The following is a 20689-nucleotide window of genomic DNA, read 5'->3' on the forward strand; positions in this document are numbered from 1 at the left end:
GGGAAGGTGGAGATGAGGGTTTATTTTTTCTTTTCCCCAATGTGGAAAGGAATAAAAGACGTTCATTGCACCTGCTCAGCAAATAAGCACGTGACCCAAAACTTTACTCGGGCTCCGTAGCAGTCATCAAGCTGAATGTTTCCTCTCCAGTGAAAGCAAGAGGGAGTGATAGGAGGAGGGACTTGGAAAAAGATCGAGGAGCGGAAGGAGAGATGTCAGCATCTTCTGTCCTGCTTTCGACCCTTGCGATACGTCATCACTGACCTGGAGAAATTCACCCCAGTAGCGAGTACAGGGCAGAGTTCCTGGTGTCACTGGGCACCCAGCCCTAAGGAGCTCTGTGATTCATCGCAGATCGGGAAGGATGAGTAAAATCCACAGTCGTAGTACAGTAGTTGCTGAAGTGCTCAAATTGGACTTAAGTCTGGGTGGGTATCGGCCTTTAATAAGCGGTTCTTTGGGTTTTACTTGAAGGAACTTGAGAAATCTTGTCAGTTCCCAGTATTAAAAACCCTTTTTTATTGTCCCGCTCTTTAGTCATTTGTAATACGTCTTTAATTTTTAGTCACAGGAAATAAGTGACCATGGTGCTCAATAGTTTGGATAAGATGATTCAACTTCAGAAAAACACTGCTAACATTCGGAATATCTGTGTTTTGGCTCACGTAGACCATGGTAAGAGCCCTTTCTAAATAGCTTGTTTTCCGTAATTAAGGGGGTGTGTCTCCACACGTGTCATTGGAGTGATGTTAAGTTGCAAGTCGTATTTCTTTTAAAAGTTTGATGTGGTAGAACTCAGCCAACTAGGGATTGGTGTTCTTCTAGATAGTATACCGTGTTGGTTTTTAAATGAGAAGTTGAGTTTTTGTTAAACTGTCAAGTATTTTTGAAATGGCTTTCTAATATAACACATCTATACTCTTAACATCATATTCTCAAAACCCGTGTTCTTAAGTTCAGAGTTCTTTGCCCTTTATGTCAGACGGTAGAAGTTCATGAACAGGGCACTCCCTCAGCTGTAGAGGTGATTTGGGGGTTGAGGCAACACAAAGTGAGACAGGCAAAAAGTAGATGATGAGGGTTGAGAGAGCTGGAGAGTCAGGAAGCTAGGAATGGGTTAAGAAAAGGCTTTATAGCATAATTAGTATTAGAGATGAGCCCTAGAGGGTGATTCAAGATGGCAGATAGGGACACTCATTTCAAGTGGGAATAGTGTCAGAAGGGGAGAAAGAAATGTATGTAACCAGAGGCTGGGACACAAGAGGGCAAGGTGGGCTGATCCATGGTGCTTAGCTCCTGACACACATTGCTTTCATGCCACAGCATCGCCTCCTGCTAAGCCTGCTCTTGGTTTCAAACTGCATTTTGTTCACCCAGTCACAGCAAAGTGATAAGAGGTGGGAGTGTGAAAAAAAACCTATATACCATCCTGAAAGTGAGGGAGGGGGAGATAAAAGCGAAGAGATAGGCTATGCTGTATCTTAAAGACCCCTTCCTGCCAGCGAGGTACTAGGATAACGATTGTTGTTGTTTAGTCGCTCAGTCAGTCGTATCTGACTCTGCAACCCCTGGACTGTAGCCCTCCAGGCTCCTCTGTTCTTGGGATTCTCCAGGCAGTAATACTGAAGTGCATTGCCATTTCCTTCTCCAGAGGATCTTCCCCACCCACCAGGGATTGAACTCACATCTCCTGCATTGGCAGGCAGAGTCTTTACCATTGAACCACCAGGGAAGCCCCTGTGTAAAGTATGCCTCAATAAAAAAAAAGTTATTGGACAGCTTCTAAAGTGAGGTTGATCCACAGAGTTGGAGATACAGATTCTAGCACTGTGGGGTGCTAGAATCTTTGCCCTTCCAGACAGTGCACTGTTCAAAAGTCTAGTTAAAATGTTCATCGTGCCTTCTTTCACTTACTGTAGGTAAATAGGAAATACTTGGTAAAGCAGTTCTTATGGTTAAATGTTAAATATGTAGATGCAGTCTACCTACTTCCCCCTTTAAGAAAAGAAGTCTGTTTAAATTAATACTGTTACTTTAACAGGAAAAACTACTCTGGCTGACTGTCTTATATCTAGCAATGGAATCATCTCCAGCCGCCTGGCAGGCAAGGTATGTTATTATATTTGATATATATTTGCATTTCAGTAAGTATTAGCAAATCTACAATGCGATGAAGCATTTGTTGTGTTCATAAAGACCCCAAAAATATAGAGTACAGTTCATGCATCTGAGAGACTGGCAGTCCATTTAGCAAGATTAAATAGATTGTTGAGAAAAAAATATTTCTGTATTGCTTTTATATTAGTTTATATTAATATTTTATAAGTTATCATCTGCAGCAAGTCAGATGATAACCTGGCATGATAGTGGAAGTTTTCACAGGTGGAATAGATGCTTCACAGCAGGAAATAATGTGGATAAAATGGATAAAGGCTAATTTGTGGGTTGCACTTGATTTGAGTGGAACATTTGCCTAGCAATTACTGAGAAAAGAAAATGTGCTGGTACAAAAAACTGTTTCAGATTATGACGATCTTGAAGGCTAACCTGAGTACCAAAAGAAGGCTTCTGAAGTATGAGGGTCTTGAGGAAAATCGTGTTTTAGGAAATGAAACGAAAGAGACCTTTGTTTCTAGCTGTGAATTGAAAGGACTTGAAATGATTTATTTGTAGTAGAAAAATAAAGATATTCCTTCCTTCAGTCAATTTAAGATACAGTCAGCAGGATTTATCCAGTGATTGGTAATACAGAGAAGAGGAGATGGAGAAGCAAAATTGAATTTGAAAAGTAAACCTGAGATACTAAAGGAAGAATGGGGCCTTGTAGGCAGGTCGGGTCCCCAGGAAATTGGCCCCCAAGATACTGTCTAGAGGAGGCTTAAAAAACTGGGTGAAATAAAGTAATAAAGTGCTTTTTTTTCCTACTTGAGAAGTTAGAACAAATACAATAACTCTACTGTAAGTAGATGAAATAATAAAGCATAAATTAATGAAATAGAGAAGATCAAAGAAGCCAAATTTGTTCTTCAAAAGATTCATACCAAAAAAAAAAGATTCATACAACTAACAAATATGATACAATAATGATAGACATGTCATTATACTTTTAAAGAGTGAATCCTAATGTAAACTGTAGACCTTAATTGATAGTAACATATTGATACTGGTTCATTGATTGTAACATATACCATCCTGCACACAATGTAAGATGTAAATAACAGGGAGGGAACTGTGTATAGAAGTACTTAGGAACATCTTTACTTTACAGTTATTCTAGAAACTTAAAATTGCCCTAAAAAGAAAGTCTATTAATTTAAAAAGAATTACTAGCAATGTAGACATTGTATGATTATCTTGCATTACAACTGATAAATATCTAAAAACTGATCAAGGAAAAAGGAAAGGGGAAAGGAATATATGATAGTAGGCAAGAAAAGAAGGCAATGGCACCCCACTCTAGTACTCTTGCCTGGAAAATTCCATGGACGGAAGAGCCTGGTAGGCTGCAGTCCATGGGGTCACTAAGAGTTGGACACGACTGAGCAACTTCACTTTCACTTTTCACTTTCATGCATTGAAGAAGGCAATGGCAACCCACTCCAGTGTTCTTGCCTGGAGAATCCCAGGGAGGGGCGAGCCTGTTGGGCTGCCGTCTATGGGGTTGCACAGAGTCAGACACAACTGAAGCGACTTAGCAGCAGCAGGCAAGAAAAATGCTGCAGAGATTTAAAAGGTAATAATAGTGGGACCTAATGAACAACTTCATGGCAATAATAAGCCTAAAAATTTAAATGTTTAAAACAAAAGTCCACATCAGTCCATTTTAATGTTAAGGTTGCATTTTTACAGTTGAGGTACATGGACAGCAGAAAAGATGAACAGGTCCGAGGGATCACTATGAAATCCAGTGCCATCTCATTGCATTATGCAGAAGGTAAGTCAGTCTGCGTTTTACAGAACAATGGTTTCGTATCTTTTGTGTCTTCCTTTCTCTTTCCAAATCAGTTTCACGCCTAAGTTTTTTTTGCTTTATCTTCCACAAACTTCATTCTGGCCTTTCCAGATGATCAATTTTCAGATCAGAGTCAGGCTGTCCAGACTTGGGTACAGATGGGGACCTCTGACTGGCTTGAGGGCAGAAGCATTGGCAGTTCACACCTGCCCCCGTCTACCTGGGTGCTTGTGGAGATGTCTTCTCTGGGAAGGTCTGGAGTCATAGGACCCTGGCTCAGTCTTATCATCCCATTTCCTCACTGGGTCCTCATTCTGTCGTCTGGCCTGCCTGTTAGATCTAGAGTCTTATTTACTTGACTCTGCATTGCCGTAGTCACTGTAGCTTTTATCCGCAGATCAGGATGCCACTCTGACAGTAATACTTTTAGGGCTTTGTCCTATAGACATAGTCATACGAGCATGTGAGATATATGTTCGTTGATATTCACCCTAATGTCTGTGTCAATGAAAAGAATGCCTTAGTGTCTGTCTTTGAAAAATAGTTAAGTAGACTGATACATCCATGCTGTGAAGTGCTCTGCAGCTATTCCAACAACTGTGTGATTATATTGAAAAGATAAAGTCAGAGACAAAAAGGAAGTTGCAGAGTAAATACTTACAAGACACAAATGTGTTTTGATGATAAGAATATATTAAGTATGTAGATGAAGGTGTCTGGAAGGCTGTATACCAAAACCTTAACCATAATTATCAGGGGCTGGATCATGTGAAAACTCACAGTTTTCAAAATATTTATTTTGTACTGTTTGGAAATTTTACACAACATGGAAGTTTTGATAAGTAGAAGAAAGTAATAAAGATGTATTTCATTTCCCTAATGGACTGGCCTGTGGTGTATCCTTCACAGTGTCATGTCTCTGACACTAACACCAAGGGTTGTGCTGTGTGGGGCGTGACTCTTCTCTTTGAGGTCAGTCTTTAAAATGGTTTTGAACTAAACCAGTTTTGAAGCTCTTTGAATTCCCAATGTATTTAAAGTAATGCCTTAATTTTTAAAAAACTACCTCTCATATTTTAAAGAGCATGTCCTAATTCTGTGATCCAGCAAATGGCTCAGTGGTTGGTTTTTTTCCTATCTCTCCTTGTTTTTATGAACTTGAAGAGTTTAGAAGTTCATGGACTGTTCTTTAAATAGTCTCAAAAGGCCTATTGTCATTTCTACTCTGTAGCCGTTCTTTATACCTGTGAACAAATAATTGCTATCACAGAACTTCTAACTGATTCATCTTTTTAAAAATTTTTTAAAAATTTACAAGTTTTATGTGTGTTGTAGAAAATTCAGTATGTAGAAAATTTACAGTAAAACACAAGGTTGAAATAAAAATTGCTCTAGTTTTACCCCCAGTTATTCTATTTTTTCACATTTAATCCTGTCATAACGGTGCGTGTATATGTGTGTACTTGCAAGCTGTGAGGTAGGTATCTAACTTAAATCCGCCCCCCCCCCCCCCCGCCCAAAGATTTCACTACTTATTCCAACACGAGTCTCATTTGATTATTAAGTACTGTATCATTAGTTCTTGGTGTGGTGCTGGCGTCAGCACCTCTACATGAATGAGGCAGTCTGGGTGGGACTGCTGTGAGCCAGAGAGTAGACTCAGTCCACCCATGAAACACCCCCTCTACCTGGGTGGTGGCTAGTGCTTTTTAGCTCCAACTGACAGATGCCCTGTGTTTTTCTGTTTTGTTTTGTTTTCAAGAAAAGGCATCAAGATTTTTGGTAAACTCATCCAGTTTTTTAAAAAACTGGCAATTATTAAAAAATGATAAAGTATAGTATAGAGCAAATTGTAGTGGGCTTTCACTAATAGGCTTTCAGTTTGTACTTCAGGCATATGTGCTAGCTGACAGCCTGGTTCAGGGGGACACTCGATATTTACCCAAGAGGCAGCCATACTGTAGTTTAGATGTGCTCCAAATGTGGAGACCAAGGATGTGGAGGCTGTCTGCAGACAGATCCACTTCTAAGTTCACCCCTCTGTAAACACCTCCAGGAAGTGAAAGTGTTAGTCGCTAAGTTGTATCTGACTCCTTGTGACCCCGTGGACTGTAGCCTGCCAGGCCCCTCTGTTCATGGGAATTCTGCAGGCAAGAATACTGGAGTGGGTTGCCATTTCTTCCTCTGGGGGATCTTCCTGACCTGGGGATCAAACCTGGGTCTCCCACATTGCAGGCAGATTCTTTACTATCTGAGCCACCAGGCGAACACCTCCATAGGGGTCTGCGGTTATGGGCGAGTAGAGAGTTTCAGCTCTGTGACCCTCTGGTCTTAATCTCTAAGACTGGGCCCTGGGGACACTGACTCATGCCGTCCAGATGCACACGAGGCCTGCATGGATCAGTAGCTACTGTCGCTTCCAGACACATAAACATTCACTCGTGTTTCTGATCACTGTCCTTTTCCTTTGGGACCAGGCTTGGAGGATGGGGTTCCATCGTGCCTCATTTGACTAAAGGTCAGATTTTTTTCCTCTAAAGATAATGAATGCTTTATTTTACATGTATGCAAAACGGAGTTCAGAGAGATTAAGAGACTTTCCCAGAGACAGTAGTTAGCATGTGGCAGTAGTCCTGCATAATGAATGTGTGCTCAGTCGTGTCCAACTCTTTGTGACCCCATGGACTGTAACACTCCAGGCTCCTCTGTCCATGGGATTTTCCATGAAAGAATAATGGAGTGGGTAGCCATTTCCTATTTCAGGGGTCCTGGGAACCAAGTAATTATTAATACATTTCCAGCCTGTTTATTTGGACCAGGAGTCTCTCAAAAGTCATTCAGTCCAGGCCACCACTGATTCCCCCTTCAGTGAAATTCTCTGCTGTCCACCAGGGGTTGCTCTGGCTCCTTAAGGGCATCTTGTGGCATTACCCGCATTTCTGTTGTCTTTGATCACTGCCCAGAATGGAGGTCACGTGATCTGGCCTCTCAGTCATCTTGTCCCCGTGTTTCTCATTCCTGCCCTCAACCCCTCACTGTTCCCTTCCTGCCCACACCTTTCTCTGAAAACTTTCCAAGGTAAACATGTGTCCCTCCATCCTCAGCGTCTTTTGTCAGTTCTCCCTCCTCCCCCTGCCTGGCTGTTTTCTAGTCACTGCTCTCTTGTCCTTCTGTCTAGTGAGTGCTGTTTATTCTGTCATACTCTGTCTGTCCCTGGGTGAGAACATGGGATCACCCTTTTTGTTCCCTTGTTCTGGTTCAGAGTTTAGTTCTTCCACCTTTGCTTTAAAACTCCATCTCCTTCGAGACTCTTACCATCTATCCAGTTATTCTCCACCCCTTCTCACCACCTCAGCTTCCGGTTACAATCCCTGGTCGCCATTCATTAGTGACTGTGGCATCTGGTTCATCGTTTTCCTTTTTACCCAAATCCACCAGGGTGGCTTTTCCTGTGTCTGAAAAATGACCTCTTCCAACAGCTTGAGCTTGGCTTCTTGACAGTAGTGATGTGTACACCTCTGCTTTCTGCATTTTAATACCACCCCTTACTGGTCCTCTGATATTTCCCATTTAAATACTCCCTTCACCACAATCTTTACTTTTCCAGCTCTCTCACCTGTGTAGCAAGGGACCCACTTGACTTCAGGAAGCCCTGCAGTCTCTTGCGCCCCATCGGCATCCTTCATTTCATCTCTGCCTCCTGCTGTCCAGACGTGTCTTTTCCTGACAGTCTCGCTGAGGCCCTCGGTGTATCTGCTGTCTTGGCCTCTTGTCCTCCCAGTAAAACTCTAACCCTTGGGAGAGCTAACTCTACACATTTTCCTCGTACCCGTGGCCTGGGCTCTTGGCTGGGCGTTGGGCTGCTGGCAGACTTCCATGTGTCCTCTGTCAGACTTTGCCCATTCTCTCCCACTGGAGCTCTCTTAAACCCTCTTGTCTCTTTGAGTCCACCTCTCAGTCCCTCTCCCACAATCTCAGCAGACATTTGTCGATTCTATTTTACAGAGAAAAGGAAAATTCTCTCAGCTATTTACCACTACCCCTCAAAGTGTAATATAGTTAGTATCTTTGCTTGCCTGCTATCACTGTGAAAGGCTTGTGCTCTGGACTTACTTCCTGTGTCCTGGTGCTGTCAACTTTTAAACATGTTCAAGCCTCTCATCTTAAATTGTGTGTAAGACTTAGACAAAAGTGTACCGCTATTACTCTTTCAGTGACTCTGACAGCAGGCCCTGTGCCTTAAAATAATGGCACATATTAGCAGTGTGAAATTGAGTGAAACATAGTTGGTCCTTGATCTCTGACTTTCTGTCTAGGGTCATATGAACATAGAGAATTTCCAAATAGATTGCAGAGGCTTAGGACATTTACATGGGTTCTGGGCAGTGAACATCAGCCTTTTCTCACTCCAGGGTTTCTTATTCTGATTCTGAGCCAGATGAACAGACAAGTGTTTCCCCAGATGCAAAGTCTAGAAGCACCTGTGACCTTTACAGGAAGTGACTAAGCTGATATATAGACCTGTGTATGTTTCGGACTTGTGACTGCTTTTGTGACCTTGGGTAAATCTCTTCCCTTTGGGAGCTTTAGCATGAAAGCTAAAATGAAATGAAAGGTTGGGCTATGAAAATGCTGGATGATTTCGAGAACCTCACAGCTTTTGTTTTATGTGGCAGAGCTTTTCTTCAGTCATTTCTTAGAAGCTCTCCTGCTCTCAATTGCCTGAGGAGGAGGGTTGCATACCTGCACTGCTCAATATGTGTTTTCAAATCTCATTTCAGGCGATGAGGAGTACCTGATTAACCTAATAGACTCTCCAGGCCACGTGGATTTCTCCTCAGAAGTGTCCACGGCTGTTCGCATCTGTGACGGGTGCATCATCGTAGTGGATGCTGTGGAAGGGGTCTGCCCGCAGGTAGTGGATGGTAGCCTGGAAATGTTGAACTAGTTAGAGAAGGCAGGGGGAGAGGAGGCACTGACCATCAATGATGATGTGGCACTTTAGACGTTTCTGTAACACCAGAAAGCTAGTTTTCCATTTCACATTCCATAGTGTTCCAGTCTGTGGTAGAGTTAAGTCACCCAAGTTCTGAAGGGATATTAGAGAGAATGACTTTAAGGTACTTTGACATGTCTGTGGTATCCTCTGGGGGAGGGACTCAGTGGAAATGAGAGAGGCATGTAGGGGGGTCTGGAGGCTTTCCTCCAGTGAGAGAGTCTGTCAACTGTGAGGGGTTGTTGACAGCGAAATTCTGAGCTGCTTCTCCCCTACGTGGGAAAGTCTCTTCCGTTGGTTTCTCAGTCTGCAGGCCCCTTCACACTTACACACACTCTCTCTCCCTTCCTCCCCTCTCTTCCTCTTCCAGATCCTTAATCTGCACTTTCTTACCTTTCCCACCAAAGTTCAAATAGTTCTCCCTAAGGCCAGAGTGAACATACAGCTCTGGTTAGCATGAAACTCAGAGTGGCTTTCTAATCTCAGTTTTTAAAATAATATTTCTTTGAAACCTTATGTTTTTTCTTTAAAAATGTTGTCACCTTTGTGTCCTACTTCTTATTGTACCATCGTTTGCTTTAATGATTTTTAAAAAGAAGAGTAAAAAGCTTACATTACAGGCATACCTCGGAGATATTTCAGGTTTGGTCCTGAGCCACTGCAGTAAAGTGAATATTGCAGTAAAGCAGGTCACGTGAATTTTTTTGGTTCCCCAGTGAATATACAAGTTATGTTTATACTATACTGAAGTCTCTTAAGTATGCAATAGCGTTATGTCTAAAAAAATGTACATACCTTAATTAAAACAATACTCTATTGCTAAGAAATACTTAACCATTTCTGACTCTTCATTGAGTTGTAATAGTAACATCAAAGATCACTGATGGCAGATCACAGCAACTATATTAATTATGAAAAATGTAAAGTATCATGAGAATTACCGAAATCTGACAGAACAAGAAGTGAACAAATGCTATCGGAACGCCAATAGACTTGCTTGATGCAGAGTTACACAAACCTTCAGTTTGTTAAAAAAAAAAAAAGAAAAAAAGCAACATCTATGATGCCCGGTAAAGCAGAGCACAATGAAATGAGGTTTTCTTGTAGAAATGGAGAAAATCTGATCATTCCAGGAAGATGTGCTGTACTTTTTCTGTAACTTCTCTGATTTCCTATAAGTGCAGGTCCTGCATCTAGAGAAGCAAAACCTTAGTCTATGTAGTGTGCTGGGTGTCCTGACAAGTTAAGTTAAATTAACAGATGTGACTTCAAAGTAGCTGAATAGTGGTTAATGCTAAGAAGTGGTTTATGATCAGGAAAGTGTACACAGGGAGCTTCTGGGGACATACTCTGTTTTTGCACCTGTGTGTTACATGATGAGTGGTTTTTTTTTAACGATTATTCAACAAACTGTGTGTGTTCTCATGTGTTTAATTTCACAAAACTCTTACTATCTTGTACACAATTTTTATTTATCCTTCTTAAACAATCAGTTCCATAAAGACAAGAACAATTTCCTGCCTGCAGTTCTTTGCTTCTGTGTTATATATTTTTGACTGTCTAATGAATACCTGTGTCTGACTGGCATGGTCTGAGTTGTATGTGATAAAGGAGCATGAAAATAAGCTACTTATTAATCAGGATTTTCTAATGTGCTTTAATTTAAACCATGAGCTTTACATTTTCTTTTCTGTTTTAATCAGACACAGGCAGTTCTGCGGCAAGCCTGGCTCGAAAACATCCGTCCAGTTTTAGTGATCAATAAGATAGATCGCTTGATCGTGGAACTGAAATTCACCCCACAGGAGGCCTACTCTCACCTCAAGAATATATTAGAACAGGTATTTTATCCTTTATTTCAGTACTTGAAAAACTGTGGCTCAAAGGAGAGTTGTAAGGAAGTTGCTAGGTTGAGTATGAGGCTTTGCTGCAGAAAATCCACTTAAATGTGTTGGAGTCATCATACCGCAGCAGAGGCAACAGAGCTAGCATCATCTCAGGAGTCGCCTCCTCCTCCTGGGAGCATCCTGGAATAGAAAACTTGGACAGTAGGTCTTATGTTCTCTTGTTTAAAATCTTGTGGTTGGGTTTTTAAGTGAAGCCAATATTAGGAAACTCTGGCTTTTTTTATTACCTGTATTTGGTAAAAAACCAAATGAGTGGTTTCATTCATTCAAAGCTTTCATTCATTTATTTATTCAGCAGACATTACCATAACTGTATGTTGAATAAATGAGTTCTTGAAGGTTTAATTCATGCTAAGGATTGTGAATATAAAGACAGACAGGTCAGAGTCCCTGTCTTCAAAGACCTCACGGTGGGGTAGGGAGAAAAACATGTAAAGGATGTTTGAGGAACAATGAGACAAACCCTAAATATGACTTGAGAACATAAATGAGGCCTGCCTCACCCAGGATGGGTCAATAGGAAGGGGAGAGTTAGGGAGGGTCTTATAATAGGAGTCTTGAGATGGCAGAAAGGTAATGTGTGCCAGGGGAGAATTATGGCATAGGCCTTCAGGAGAGAAGAAATGAGACATACAGAGTCATTATATAAAGGAGAGAAAAAGCACAGTGCAGGTTTCATTCAAAGAATGTAAATTATTGGTTACAATTGAAGAACTAGATCAAGTTCAGTAGTGATAAAAGATGGGAGTAGAAGGGAATACAGTTTAGATTCTGGTGAACCCTGTATGCCATGCGTGGAGGTTTGAAATGTCTTTTTCAAGACAGTGGGGCACCATTGATGAGGCCACGTTGGGAATGTTTGTTTGCTACAGGAAGGAAATGATAAAGGTAGAGCAGTGAGAAAGTCTGGGTCAGTGGATCCAGCTCCCTGAAGAGGCAGTCAGGCACGGTACAGGTGGAATACTCCTGCCCTGCCGCGGAAGGCGGAGAACCAGCAGTGTTTGTAGAGATGGCCTTACAAGTTGGATGATGGGGAGCCTGCAGGATCTTTGAACAAAAATTGGTCACCTAGGAGTGAGAATCTTTGGGGCTTAGAGGTCAGGAAGAGGGCCTGAAGAGAGGGGTGAACAGTTCAAACATCTGACATGAGAAACAGAGAGGGAGTTGACAAAAGTCATAAACTCAGATTGTGGGACTTGGAAACCAGGAGTTGTAGTGACACCTGGCCCTCATACTGAAAAACAAATTGAAGATACGACAGATCAGTGTTTGCGTTAAAAAAAAGAAATGACCTTCCAAAAGCCTTACAATTTAGTTTTACTGGGTACTGAAATAAGTGGCTGATAACATGTAAGTTAATGATTGCTATAAACATCAGTTCCATCCTCATGGACTTCATAGGAGTTCAGACTGTGACTTAGGAGTCTGGACTTAAGGGGGGTTAGACAGTGTGTCTCCTGTCATGGGCGTGCCATGCATCCGAATGACCTTCTGCCATTTTGCCATCTCTCCTAGATTAATGCACTCACAGGAACTCTTTTTACTTCTAAAGTGCTAGAAGAAAGAGCGGAGAGAGAGGCTGAATCCCAGGTGAACCCGAATTCGGAACAAGGAGAGCAGGTGTATGACTGGAGCACCGGCTTGGAGGACACGGATGACTCCCACCTGTACTTCTCTCCTGACCAGGGGAATGTGGTGTTTACAAGTGCAATAGATGGGTGGGGCTTTGGGTAAGTTTTTGACTCTAATGAAATCTCTCTGTGGGTTCGGTAGACAGCTGGTACTTTAATTAAACCTTTTATCGAGGTATCGTAGGTTCACGTACAGCCGTAAGAAAGAATACGGGAGCGTCCTCTTCTTCCTTTCCCCAGTGTCCCTCCAAAGGCACTGGCACGCAGAACTGTAGTGCAGCATCACAGCTGGGCCATTAACGTGGATGAAAGCCATCACCACAGAGCACCTTCGCGTTGCACTAACGTAGCAACGCCTACTTCTGTCCCACTCCCAGCTCCTCCTCAACGACTAACTGTCCTGCATTTCTATAGCTTGTCATTTCAAGGGTGTTATAGAAATGCGCTTGAACAACATAGAATGTTTTCTAGATTGGATTTTTTCCAGCATCGTTCTCTGGAGACTTACCTAAATTGTTGCATGCATCACTGGTTGTTTCCTTTTCATTGTCTAGTCCTATTCCATGGTACTGGTTGTACCACAGTTTGTTTAAATATTTACCCATTGAAGGACGTCTGGGTTTTTTCTGGTTTGGGGCTACTGTGAGTAAAGCTGCTATAAGCATTCATGTGTAGGTGTTTATGTGAACATAAGTTTTCATTTCTCTGGCATGAATGCGTGGAAGTGCATTTGCTGAGTCCTAGGGCCTTAGAAAGCATCACTACGAACAAAGCTAGTGGAGGTGATGAAATTCCAGTTGAGCTATTTCAAATCCTACAAGATGATGCTGTGAAAGTGCTGCACTCGATATGCCAGCAAATTTGGAAAACTCAGCAGTGGCCACAGGACTGGAAAAGGTCAGTTTTTGTTCCAATCCCAAAAAAAGGCAATGCCAAAGAATGCTCAAACTACCGCACAATTGCACTCATCTCACATGCTAGTAAAGTAATGCTCAAAATTCTCCAAGCCAGGCTTCAGCAATACGTAAACCATGAACTTCCAGATGTTCAAGCTGGTTTCAGAAAAGGCAGAGGAACCAGAGATCAAATTACCAATATCCACTGGATCATCGAAAAAGCAAGAGAGTTCCAGAAAAACATCTATTTCTGCTTTATTGACTATGCCAAAGCCTTTGACTGTGTGGATCACAATAAACTGTGGAAAATTCTGAAAGAGATGGGAATACCAGACCATCTGACCTGTCTCTTGAGAAACCTGTATGCAGGTCAGGAAGCAACAGTTAGAACTGGACATGGAACAATGGACTGGTTCCAAATCGGAAAAGGAGTACGTCAAGGCTGTATATTGTCACCCTGCTTATTTAACTTATATGCAGAGTACATCATGAGAAACGCTGGGCTGGAAGAAACACAAGCTGGAATCAAGATTTCCAGGAGAAATATCAATAACCTCAGATATGCGGATGACACCACCCTTATGGCAGAAAGTGAAGAAGAACTAAAGAGCCTCTTGAAGGTGAAAGAGGAGAGTGAAAAAGTTGGCTTAAAGCTCAGTGTTCAGAAAACTAAGATCATGGCATCTGGTCCTATCACTTCATGGGAAATAGATGGGGAAACAGTGGAAACAGTGTCAGACTTTATTTTTTTGGGCTCCAAAATCACTGCAGATGGTGACTGCAGCCATGAAATTAAAAGATGCTTACTCCTTGGAAGGAAGGTTATGGCCAACCTAGATAGCATATTTAAAAGCAGAGACATTACTTTGCCAACAAAAGTCCGTCTAGTCAAGGCTATGGTTTTTCCAGTGGTCATGTATGGATGTGAGAGTTGGACGGTGAAGAAAGCCGAGCGCCGAAGAATTGATGCTTTTGAACTGTGGTGTTGGAGAAGACTCTTGAGAGTCCCTTGGACTGCAAGGAGATCCAATCAATCCATCCTAAAAGAGATCAATCCTGGGTGTTCATTGGAAGGTCTGATGTTGAAGCTGAAACTCCAATACTTTGGGCACCTCATGCGAAGGGTTGACTCATTGGAAAAAGACCCTAATGCTGGGTCGGATTGGAGGCGGGAGGAGAAGGGGACAACAGAGGATGAGATGGTTGGATGGCATCACCGACTCGATGGACATGGGTTTGGGTGGACTCTGGGAGTTGGTGATGGACAGGGAGGCCTGGCGTGCTGCAATTCATGGGGTCGCAAAGAGTCGGACATGACTGAGCGACTGAACTGAACTGAGGGTTGTTATGTGTTTGATTTTTAAAGAAACTATCAAATTGTTCCAGAGTAGGTGTACCATTTTATATTCCCACCAGCAATGTATGGTGATCCATTTCTCTACATCTTAACCCTCATTTGGTATCATCACTATTTTTGTTTTTTCTTTTAGCCATTCTGCTAGATTTATACTGATGTGCTATTATGGTTTTAATTTGCATTTTCCTAACAGCTTCTGAGGTTGAACCTTTTCATGAGCTGATTTGTCATCTATATATCCTCTTGGGTGAAATGTCTTTTCATGTTCTTTGCCCACTTTGTTTTTGTTCAGGTATAATTGACATATACCATTATATTGATTTCAAGTATACAACATAATCTATCTTTGTACATATTGTGTAAATATTTGTTTATATTTGTATATCGATCACTACAGTAAGTCTAGTTAATTTCCATCACACTACATAGTTAGAAAATTTGTGTTTGTATGATGAGGATTTTTAACTTTGACTCTTAAGAACTTTCAGTTACACAGTGGAATGTTACTAGCTTTACTTACCATGCTATACACATTGCATCCTGTGATTTATTTTATAACTGGAAGTTTGTACCTTTTGATCCCCTTTAACCATTTTGCCAACCCTCTACTCCTTGCCTCGAGCAACCACCAGTCTGTTCTCTGTATCTGTAATATGCTTGTTTTTTTTTGGTTTTGTTTTTTAAAGCTTCTACATGTGTAAGTGAGATCATGCAGTATTTGTTTTTGTCTTTCTCCATCTGACATATCTCCTAATGCTCTCGAGGTCTATTCATGTTGTTGCACATGACAAGTTTGCATTCTTTTTTATGGCCAAATACTATTTGGGTGTGTGTGTGTGTGCGCGCACGTGCACGCGTGCGCACACTACATCATCTTTATCCTTTCATCTGTGAATGGACACTTAACGTTGTTTCCATACCTTGGCTATTGTCAGTAATGCTGCAGTGAAGATGATGTGATGATTTCTTAAACATTACCCAGCCACTGAGTGGCAGAGCTGTTGTTAAGTTTAAAGATTGCCTGGCACTGAAATTCATGCTTTCTTACCACGGTACTTCTGTGGGATCTTCACTATGGAATATTGGGACCCTTGTTTCCTCTCATTGCCCTTCTGGATATGTACATGCTCAGGCCAAGGAGTAGTGATAGCAGTTTTGAATGTGCTAGGTAATTGATTACATTTCTAACCACAACCATAGCTTACTCGTGGAATCAAAAAATTCAAACGATTTTTTACCTTGAGAAAAAATGTCTTCGAATTGGATACACAGTTGTGGGATATAATGAAATTTACTTTAGTTGTGGGCTTAACCTTTCATACAGTTTGTGGGGACAATAGAACCAGGAATAAGGGACCAGGTGAAACCAACCTTGGGTATCTCTCATCTCCCTTTTTACAGGAACTTACTCTCCAACTTCATTTTGACTGAACACATTTGCCTGGGGCAGCATAATAAATTATAATACTGTAATTTTTTGTGGTAGTTTGTAATTATAGATTCCTTGGTTTACTATAAAGATCATATCAGACTTAAATACATTCAGATAATGGATTATAGTGAAAATGGAACTTAACAAACCTGAAAATTTGTAGTTTTCATATGTAGTTGATGACTTGCCTTTATCAACTTTCTGGTCCTCAGTTTCATCATTTGAAAAATAATAGTGTAGGTCTAAGATAATGTCTAAGAGTTTCTTTGAGCTAAAAAGTTCAGTGATTCATTGAGTCATATAAGAGAGTCAGACCTATTGATTTCTTAATTTGTAAGCATTTTGTTAGTGAGCCACAAGGTGGGGGGCTTGTCCTTTTCTAGTGCTTATTTTCATAAATAATTGAATGTTTTATGTCAATTTTAGTCTAAATCTCACAAATTAGGGGGAGTTGATCATAGAAAATTGGAATGGGAGAGACTTGAATGAATGAAATCAGGGGAACTTCAGTATCCCTCACAAACAACTTTGGATGTTTTTAACTTACTTTCAGTCAATAGATCAATTCCCCTGTATTAGACAGAGTCATCTTTGGAGATCTGCTAGTGCCTGTTCTCAGCTAGTTGACATGTTAGCTTATGGGAAAAGGGTGTTGGAAATGAAAGCACTGGAGACCCTTTCCTTCCAATTTTCCTCTATAATGTCAGTGAATAGAGAACTCCATGTGTCACAAAACATAAGAAATGAGCACATTTCAGAATTTAGAAAATGTTTCTATGAACTCTCACGTAGTGGGACAGGATTAAGAAGTGTGACTAGTGTCCATATGGCCTGAACTTGTCCTGTTAATAGTTGTTACTCCGGGAGAATCTGCTCTGAAAAAGCAGCAACACAGTGGCTTGGGTAGGTGGCAACAACGATCTGTTAATAATTTCTGGTTAAGGTAGACAGAGCTGAGGCCTGACCCAATTCAACCGGGACAGGAAAGAGAAGACGATGAAAAGCCCTTCCTAGTAGTTCTTCATGCCACAGCATCTTAGAATCCTGCAGTTAATATTAGCCAGTTGGGTACCTCGGACTCAAAAGCATATGTGGCCCAGTAATTTCATACATGGCCACATCCTCATTCAAGAGGATTGGCCAAAGATCGATGGATCAGTAAAGACCTGGGAAACATGTTCTGCAGATCTTTTCTGAGAATCCTGTTTGAAGTTACTCAGTAGAGGAAGTGAATTAAAATAGAACTCAAGAATGGAGAAGTCCTGCTAGATGCTGTCATTATAACTAATGACAGATAAAGGAATAAAAGCACCAGGCAATAGTGGAGAAAGATTTGATGTTGATAAGCAACTTTTTTGGTAACCAGGGGATGAAAAAGAAGGTAAAGGATGAAGAACAAGACTTTCAAAGATTTATAAGTATCTGTATGTGTAGGTATGTGTATAGAAACGACAAACTAGAAAAGGGTGGAAGACAGTGACCTATAAGCAGATGGGCAAGTGTCTTACTTTAATTTATGATTCTATAGCGGTTTTAGTGTTTGTGAAGGTGTTTGTTTACCACTTTGTGAGTAAAAATAGGACATATATCTGACATGTTGTAAAGCATAACAGAAAATATAACAGTCTGGGAAGCACAAATCAACATTTAAAAAAAAGTCCTAGAAGCATGAATAGAATGTGCCTGATCAGAACAGTAAGTGACAGTAAGTATTTGTACCCCCTGTTGAGGAGATACTGTTTTTTTAAAAGAAGGAAATTTCATTAGAAAAAAAAATTCATGAGTGAGCAAGCAACAACATACATATATAAATTATGTATTGTTATATACATGAAAGTAAAAGTATTAGTTGTGCATTTGTGTCTGACTCTGTGACCTCATGGACTGTAGTCCGCCAGGCTCCTCTGGACAAGGGATTCTCCAGGCAAGAATAGTGGAGTGGGTTGCCATTCCCTTCTCCAGAGTATCTTCCCAACCCAAGAATCGAACCTGTGTGTCCTGCATTGCAGGCAAATTCTTTACCATCTTAGCCACCAGGGAAGCCCCGTTATATACATGTTGTGTATACAAATTTATTTATAATCTTATATAAAAAGTTTTGTATGAAACAGTATAACATGTAAATGTATAAACTTATTTACATACAGCATATAGTTTATATTTCAATATCACTGTAAACTTTTATAAATAAATATAAAATATATAAAAGTTGACATATAAAAGTCATAAATAATGTAATATAATAGAAACTAAACTTTTAGAAAAAATTTTTAAGACCTCTACTAAGTTAATAACTTTTGGGTCAAATGGGAAATAAAGCTTTAAATAGTGAATTACTTTGCATGGGATGGACCCTTGAGGCCAGCTCTTTCAGAATGTTGATGGCTTATAACCATGTGATATGAATTTTGCTTCCCAACTGGGTATTTTTCTCTCCTGTGACTCTCAGTGAGAGGGGACACTGGGTTTTTATATTCAGTAGTTTCTGTAGTCTCTTTTTGCTTCTAAGTTGCTGCCTGGTGCTCTTCATATTTCTGGTTCCAGCCATAATTATCAGCTTCCACTCCTCTAGCTTCTTATTACTCCCACCAGGCTTTCGTTATCACAAGAGAATGTCAGCCAATTGGACTTGGTTATAGTTAACCCCTGGATGCTTTGGAAAATACAGCAGGTGTCTTGTAAGTTGCTGGTACTTTGAGAGTTGAACTCAAAGCTTAGATTGTGTAGGAACATACTATTCCCTGCAAAAAGTATTTTTTTGGGGGGTCCTTTATCCAGACACTGCAGATGGTGTAATATACAGCATCCTTATTTGTCCGGTGACGGCTCCCATTGGATGGGGTTTGCAGTAGAGCAGACCTGCTGCTAACTGGTTTCTCTAAGGGCTAGAGAGAGCTAAGTAAGTGTATATGTATTTCCTGTTTAATCTCGGATGCTACAAAGCCTTTTTAGGCAGGTTCTGGCTGTAGGGTTTATTTACTTCATGAGCAATAGGAACTTAGAGCAGCGAAGGGCTGAAACAGAGTATTGTTGGCACAGTTGCAGTGGACAGCTGGAGCCTGTTTCCTTGGCCAGTGCTCCTCTTGTTTTACGCTTGCAGAATTAAGAAAGGGATTGATAGCACGAATTCTCATTCATATGAATGTAGGGAAAGTTGGGCAGGAACACGGGTGAGACTGCTTGGCTTTGAATCCCAGCTTGTTACCTGTGTGGTAACTCGTGCTTCATTATGCTTTTCCGTGAAAGGAGGAAGATAATTAGTACCTACCTTGTAAGAGAGTTGAAATGAATTCAGAGCACATTGAACAGTACCTGGCACAGAAACACCCAAGTGCTAGCTAGACTCATACTTATTTCTGTTGTTATTAATAACGTGAACACTTGCTTTTCTTTCAGAATTGAGCACTTTGCCAAAATCTACAGTCAAAAAACTGGCATCAGAAAGGAAGTTCTTTTGAAAACATTGTGGGGAGATTATTATATAAATATGAAGGCCAAGAAGATTATGAAGGTGGATCAGGTAATGTGGTCTGTTGTCCCTGTTGATCGGTGGTCACATTCTTGCCCTGTGAAAACCTGCACTGTAACACACTTGTAATTTGCCTCAGTTTATGGGAGTCAGTTTATGGGAGATTTTCTACTGTTTATATTTGGCTAAAGCTCATGTGTCTTATGTCCAAGTGTTGCTTAAATAGAGTTCTTTATCAGGATCAAAGGACTGTGTGTTGTTGTTGTTTTCCTATTTAAGAGGAGCAGAAATCCCAGATCCTGGGCTGGTGAACTTGAAGACACATATTTTGCATCATGCATTTGTGTGTCCCCTTCCTAAAGAGACGTCTCTTGTAGACGTCACTGTGTGGCCTGTATTCCTAGCCTCAGCCGAGGCCTCCTCATTGAACACCAGTCACCATGCATTGCTGATGGGTGAGGCAGGTGCTCCCTGGAGCACTTCATTCTGTCGGTGGAGGTCTTGTAGGGCTGCTGAGTCACCTAGCGTCAAAGGAAGGATGCTTTTCTTGAAGACTTTTTTTTTAATGTAAAATTAAGGATTTTATAAATGTATTCTTATTGAAGAGCATGTATATTCCTTTTAGAAGGTATTCCTTAGTATAAAGCTACAGGAAAGAAAAAAAATACCAGAGGCCAACACTGCTAATGGTATGGTTTTCATTTCTTTCATTCTTTCTGTTTAGATAACATATATCCCTCGATTGAGATTATGCTGTTTATACAATGTAACCGCTTTTCTGCTTGACATCCTATTGTCACTGTCTTCCCTTGTCATTGAAAGTTCTTTATAAACAGTACAGTGTGTTGAGTCCTTAAAAAACTAGGAACAGATCTACTATATGACCTGGCAACCCCACTCTTGGGCATATACTCTGAGAAAACCATAAATGAAAAAGACACAGATACCCCAGTGTTCACAGCAGCACTATGTACAATAGCCAGGGCGTGGAAGCAACCTAAAAGTCCCTTAATAGAGGAATGGATAAAGACGTGGTACATTTATACAAT

At 40.9% G+C, this 20689-nt stretch overlaps 1 protein-coding gene and 1 long non-coding RNA gene across 4 annotated transcripts in view; one reads left to right on the plus strand and one right to left on the minus strand.

Annotated features, from left to right (window-relative positions):
• EFL1 (elongation factor like GTPase 1) overlaps positions 1 to 20689 on the plus strand; it is a 109568-nt gene that overhangs the window by 304 nt on the left and 88575 nt on the right. The window contains exons 2-9 of one of the 3 annotated variants that reach the window (XM_081546781.1): positions 151 to 428; positions 566 to 675; positions 2042 to 2109; positions 3850 to 3934; positions 8734 to 8867; positions 10652 to 10789; positions 12371 to 12585; positions 19568 to 19691. In XM_081546781.1, coding sequence (XP_081402907.1) covers positions 585 to 675; positions 2042 to 2109; positions 3850 to 3934; positions 8734 to 8867; positions 10652 to 10789; positions 12371 to 12585; positions 19568 to 19691 — 855 coding nt within the window. In that variant the 5' untranslated portion in view covers positions 151 to 428; positions 566 to 584. The remainder of the gene's footprint in view (positions 1 to 150; positions 429 to 565; positions 676 to 2041; positions 2110 to 3849; positions 3935 to 8733; positions 8868 to 10651; positions 10790 to 12370; positions 12586 to 19567; positions 19692 to 20689) is intronic. The other 2 variants (XM_081546780.1, XM_081546782.1) reach the window with 2 other exon arrangements.
• On the minus strand, positions 4516 to 9999 carry LOC145528461 (uncharacterized). Its single transcript, XR_014070443.1, has 2 exons — positions 6514 to 9999; positions 4516 to 6081 (listed from the first exon to the last, which is right to left on the minus strand). It is a non-coding gene; the product is annotated as an uncharacterized LOC145528461 (long non-coding RNA).

The sequence above is a fragment of the Giraffa tippelskirchi genome, chromosome 12, assembly GCF_054371585.1.
Source record: "Giraffa tippelskirchi isolate mGirTip1 chromosome 12, T2T-mGirTip1v1.2.pri, whole genome shotgun sequence".
Classification (NCBI taxonomy): domain Eukaryota; kingdom Metazoa; phylum Chordata; class Mammalia; order Artiodactyla; family Giraffidae; genus Giraffa; species Giraffa tippelskirchi.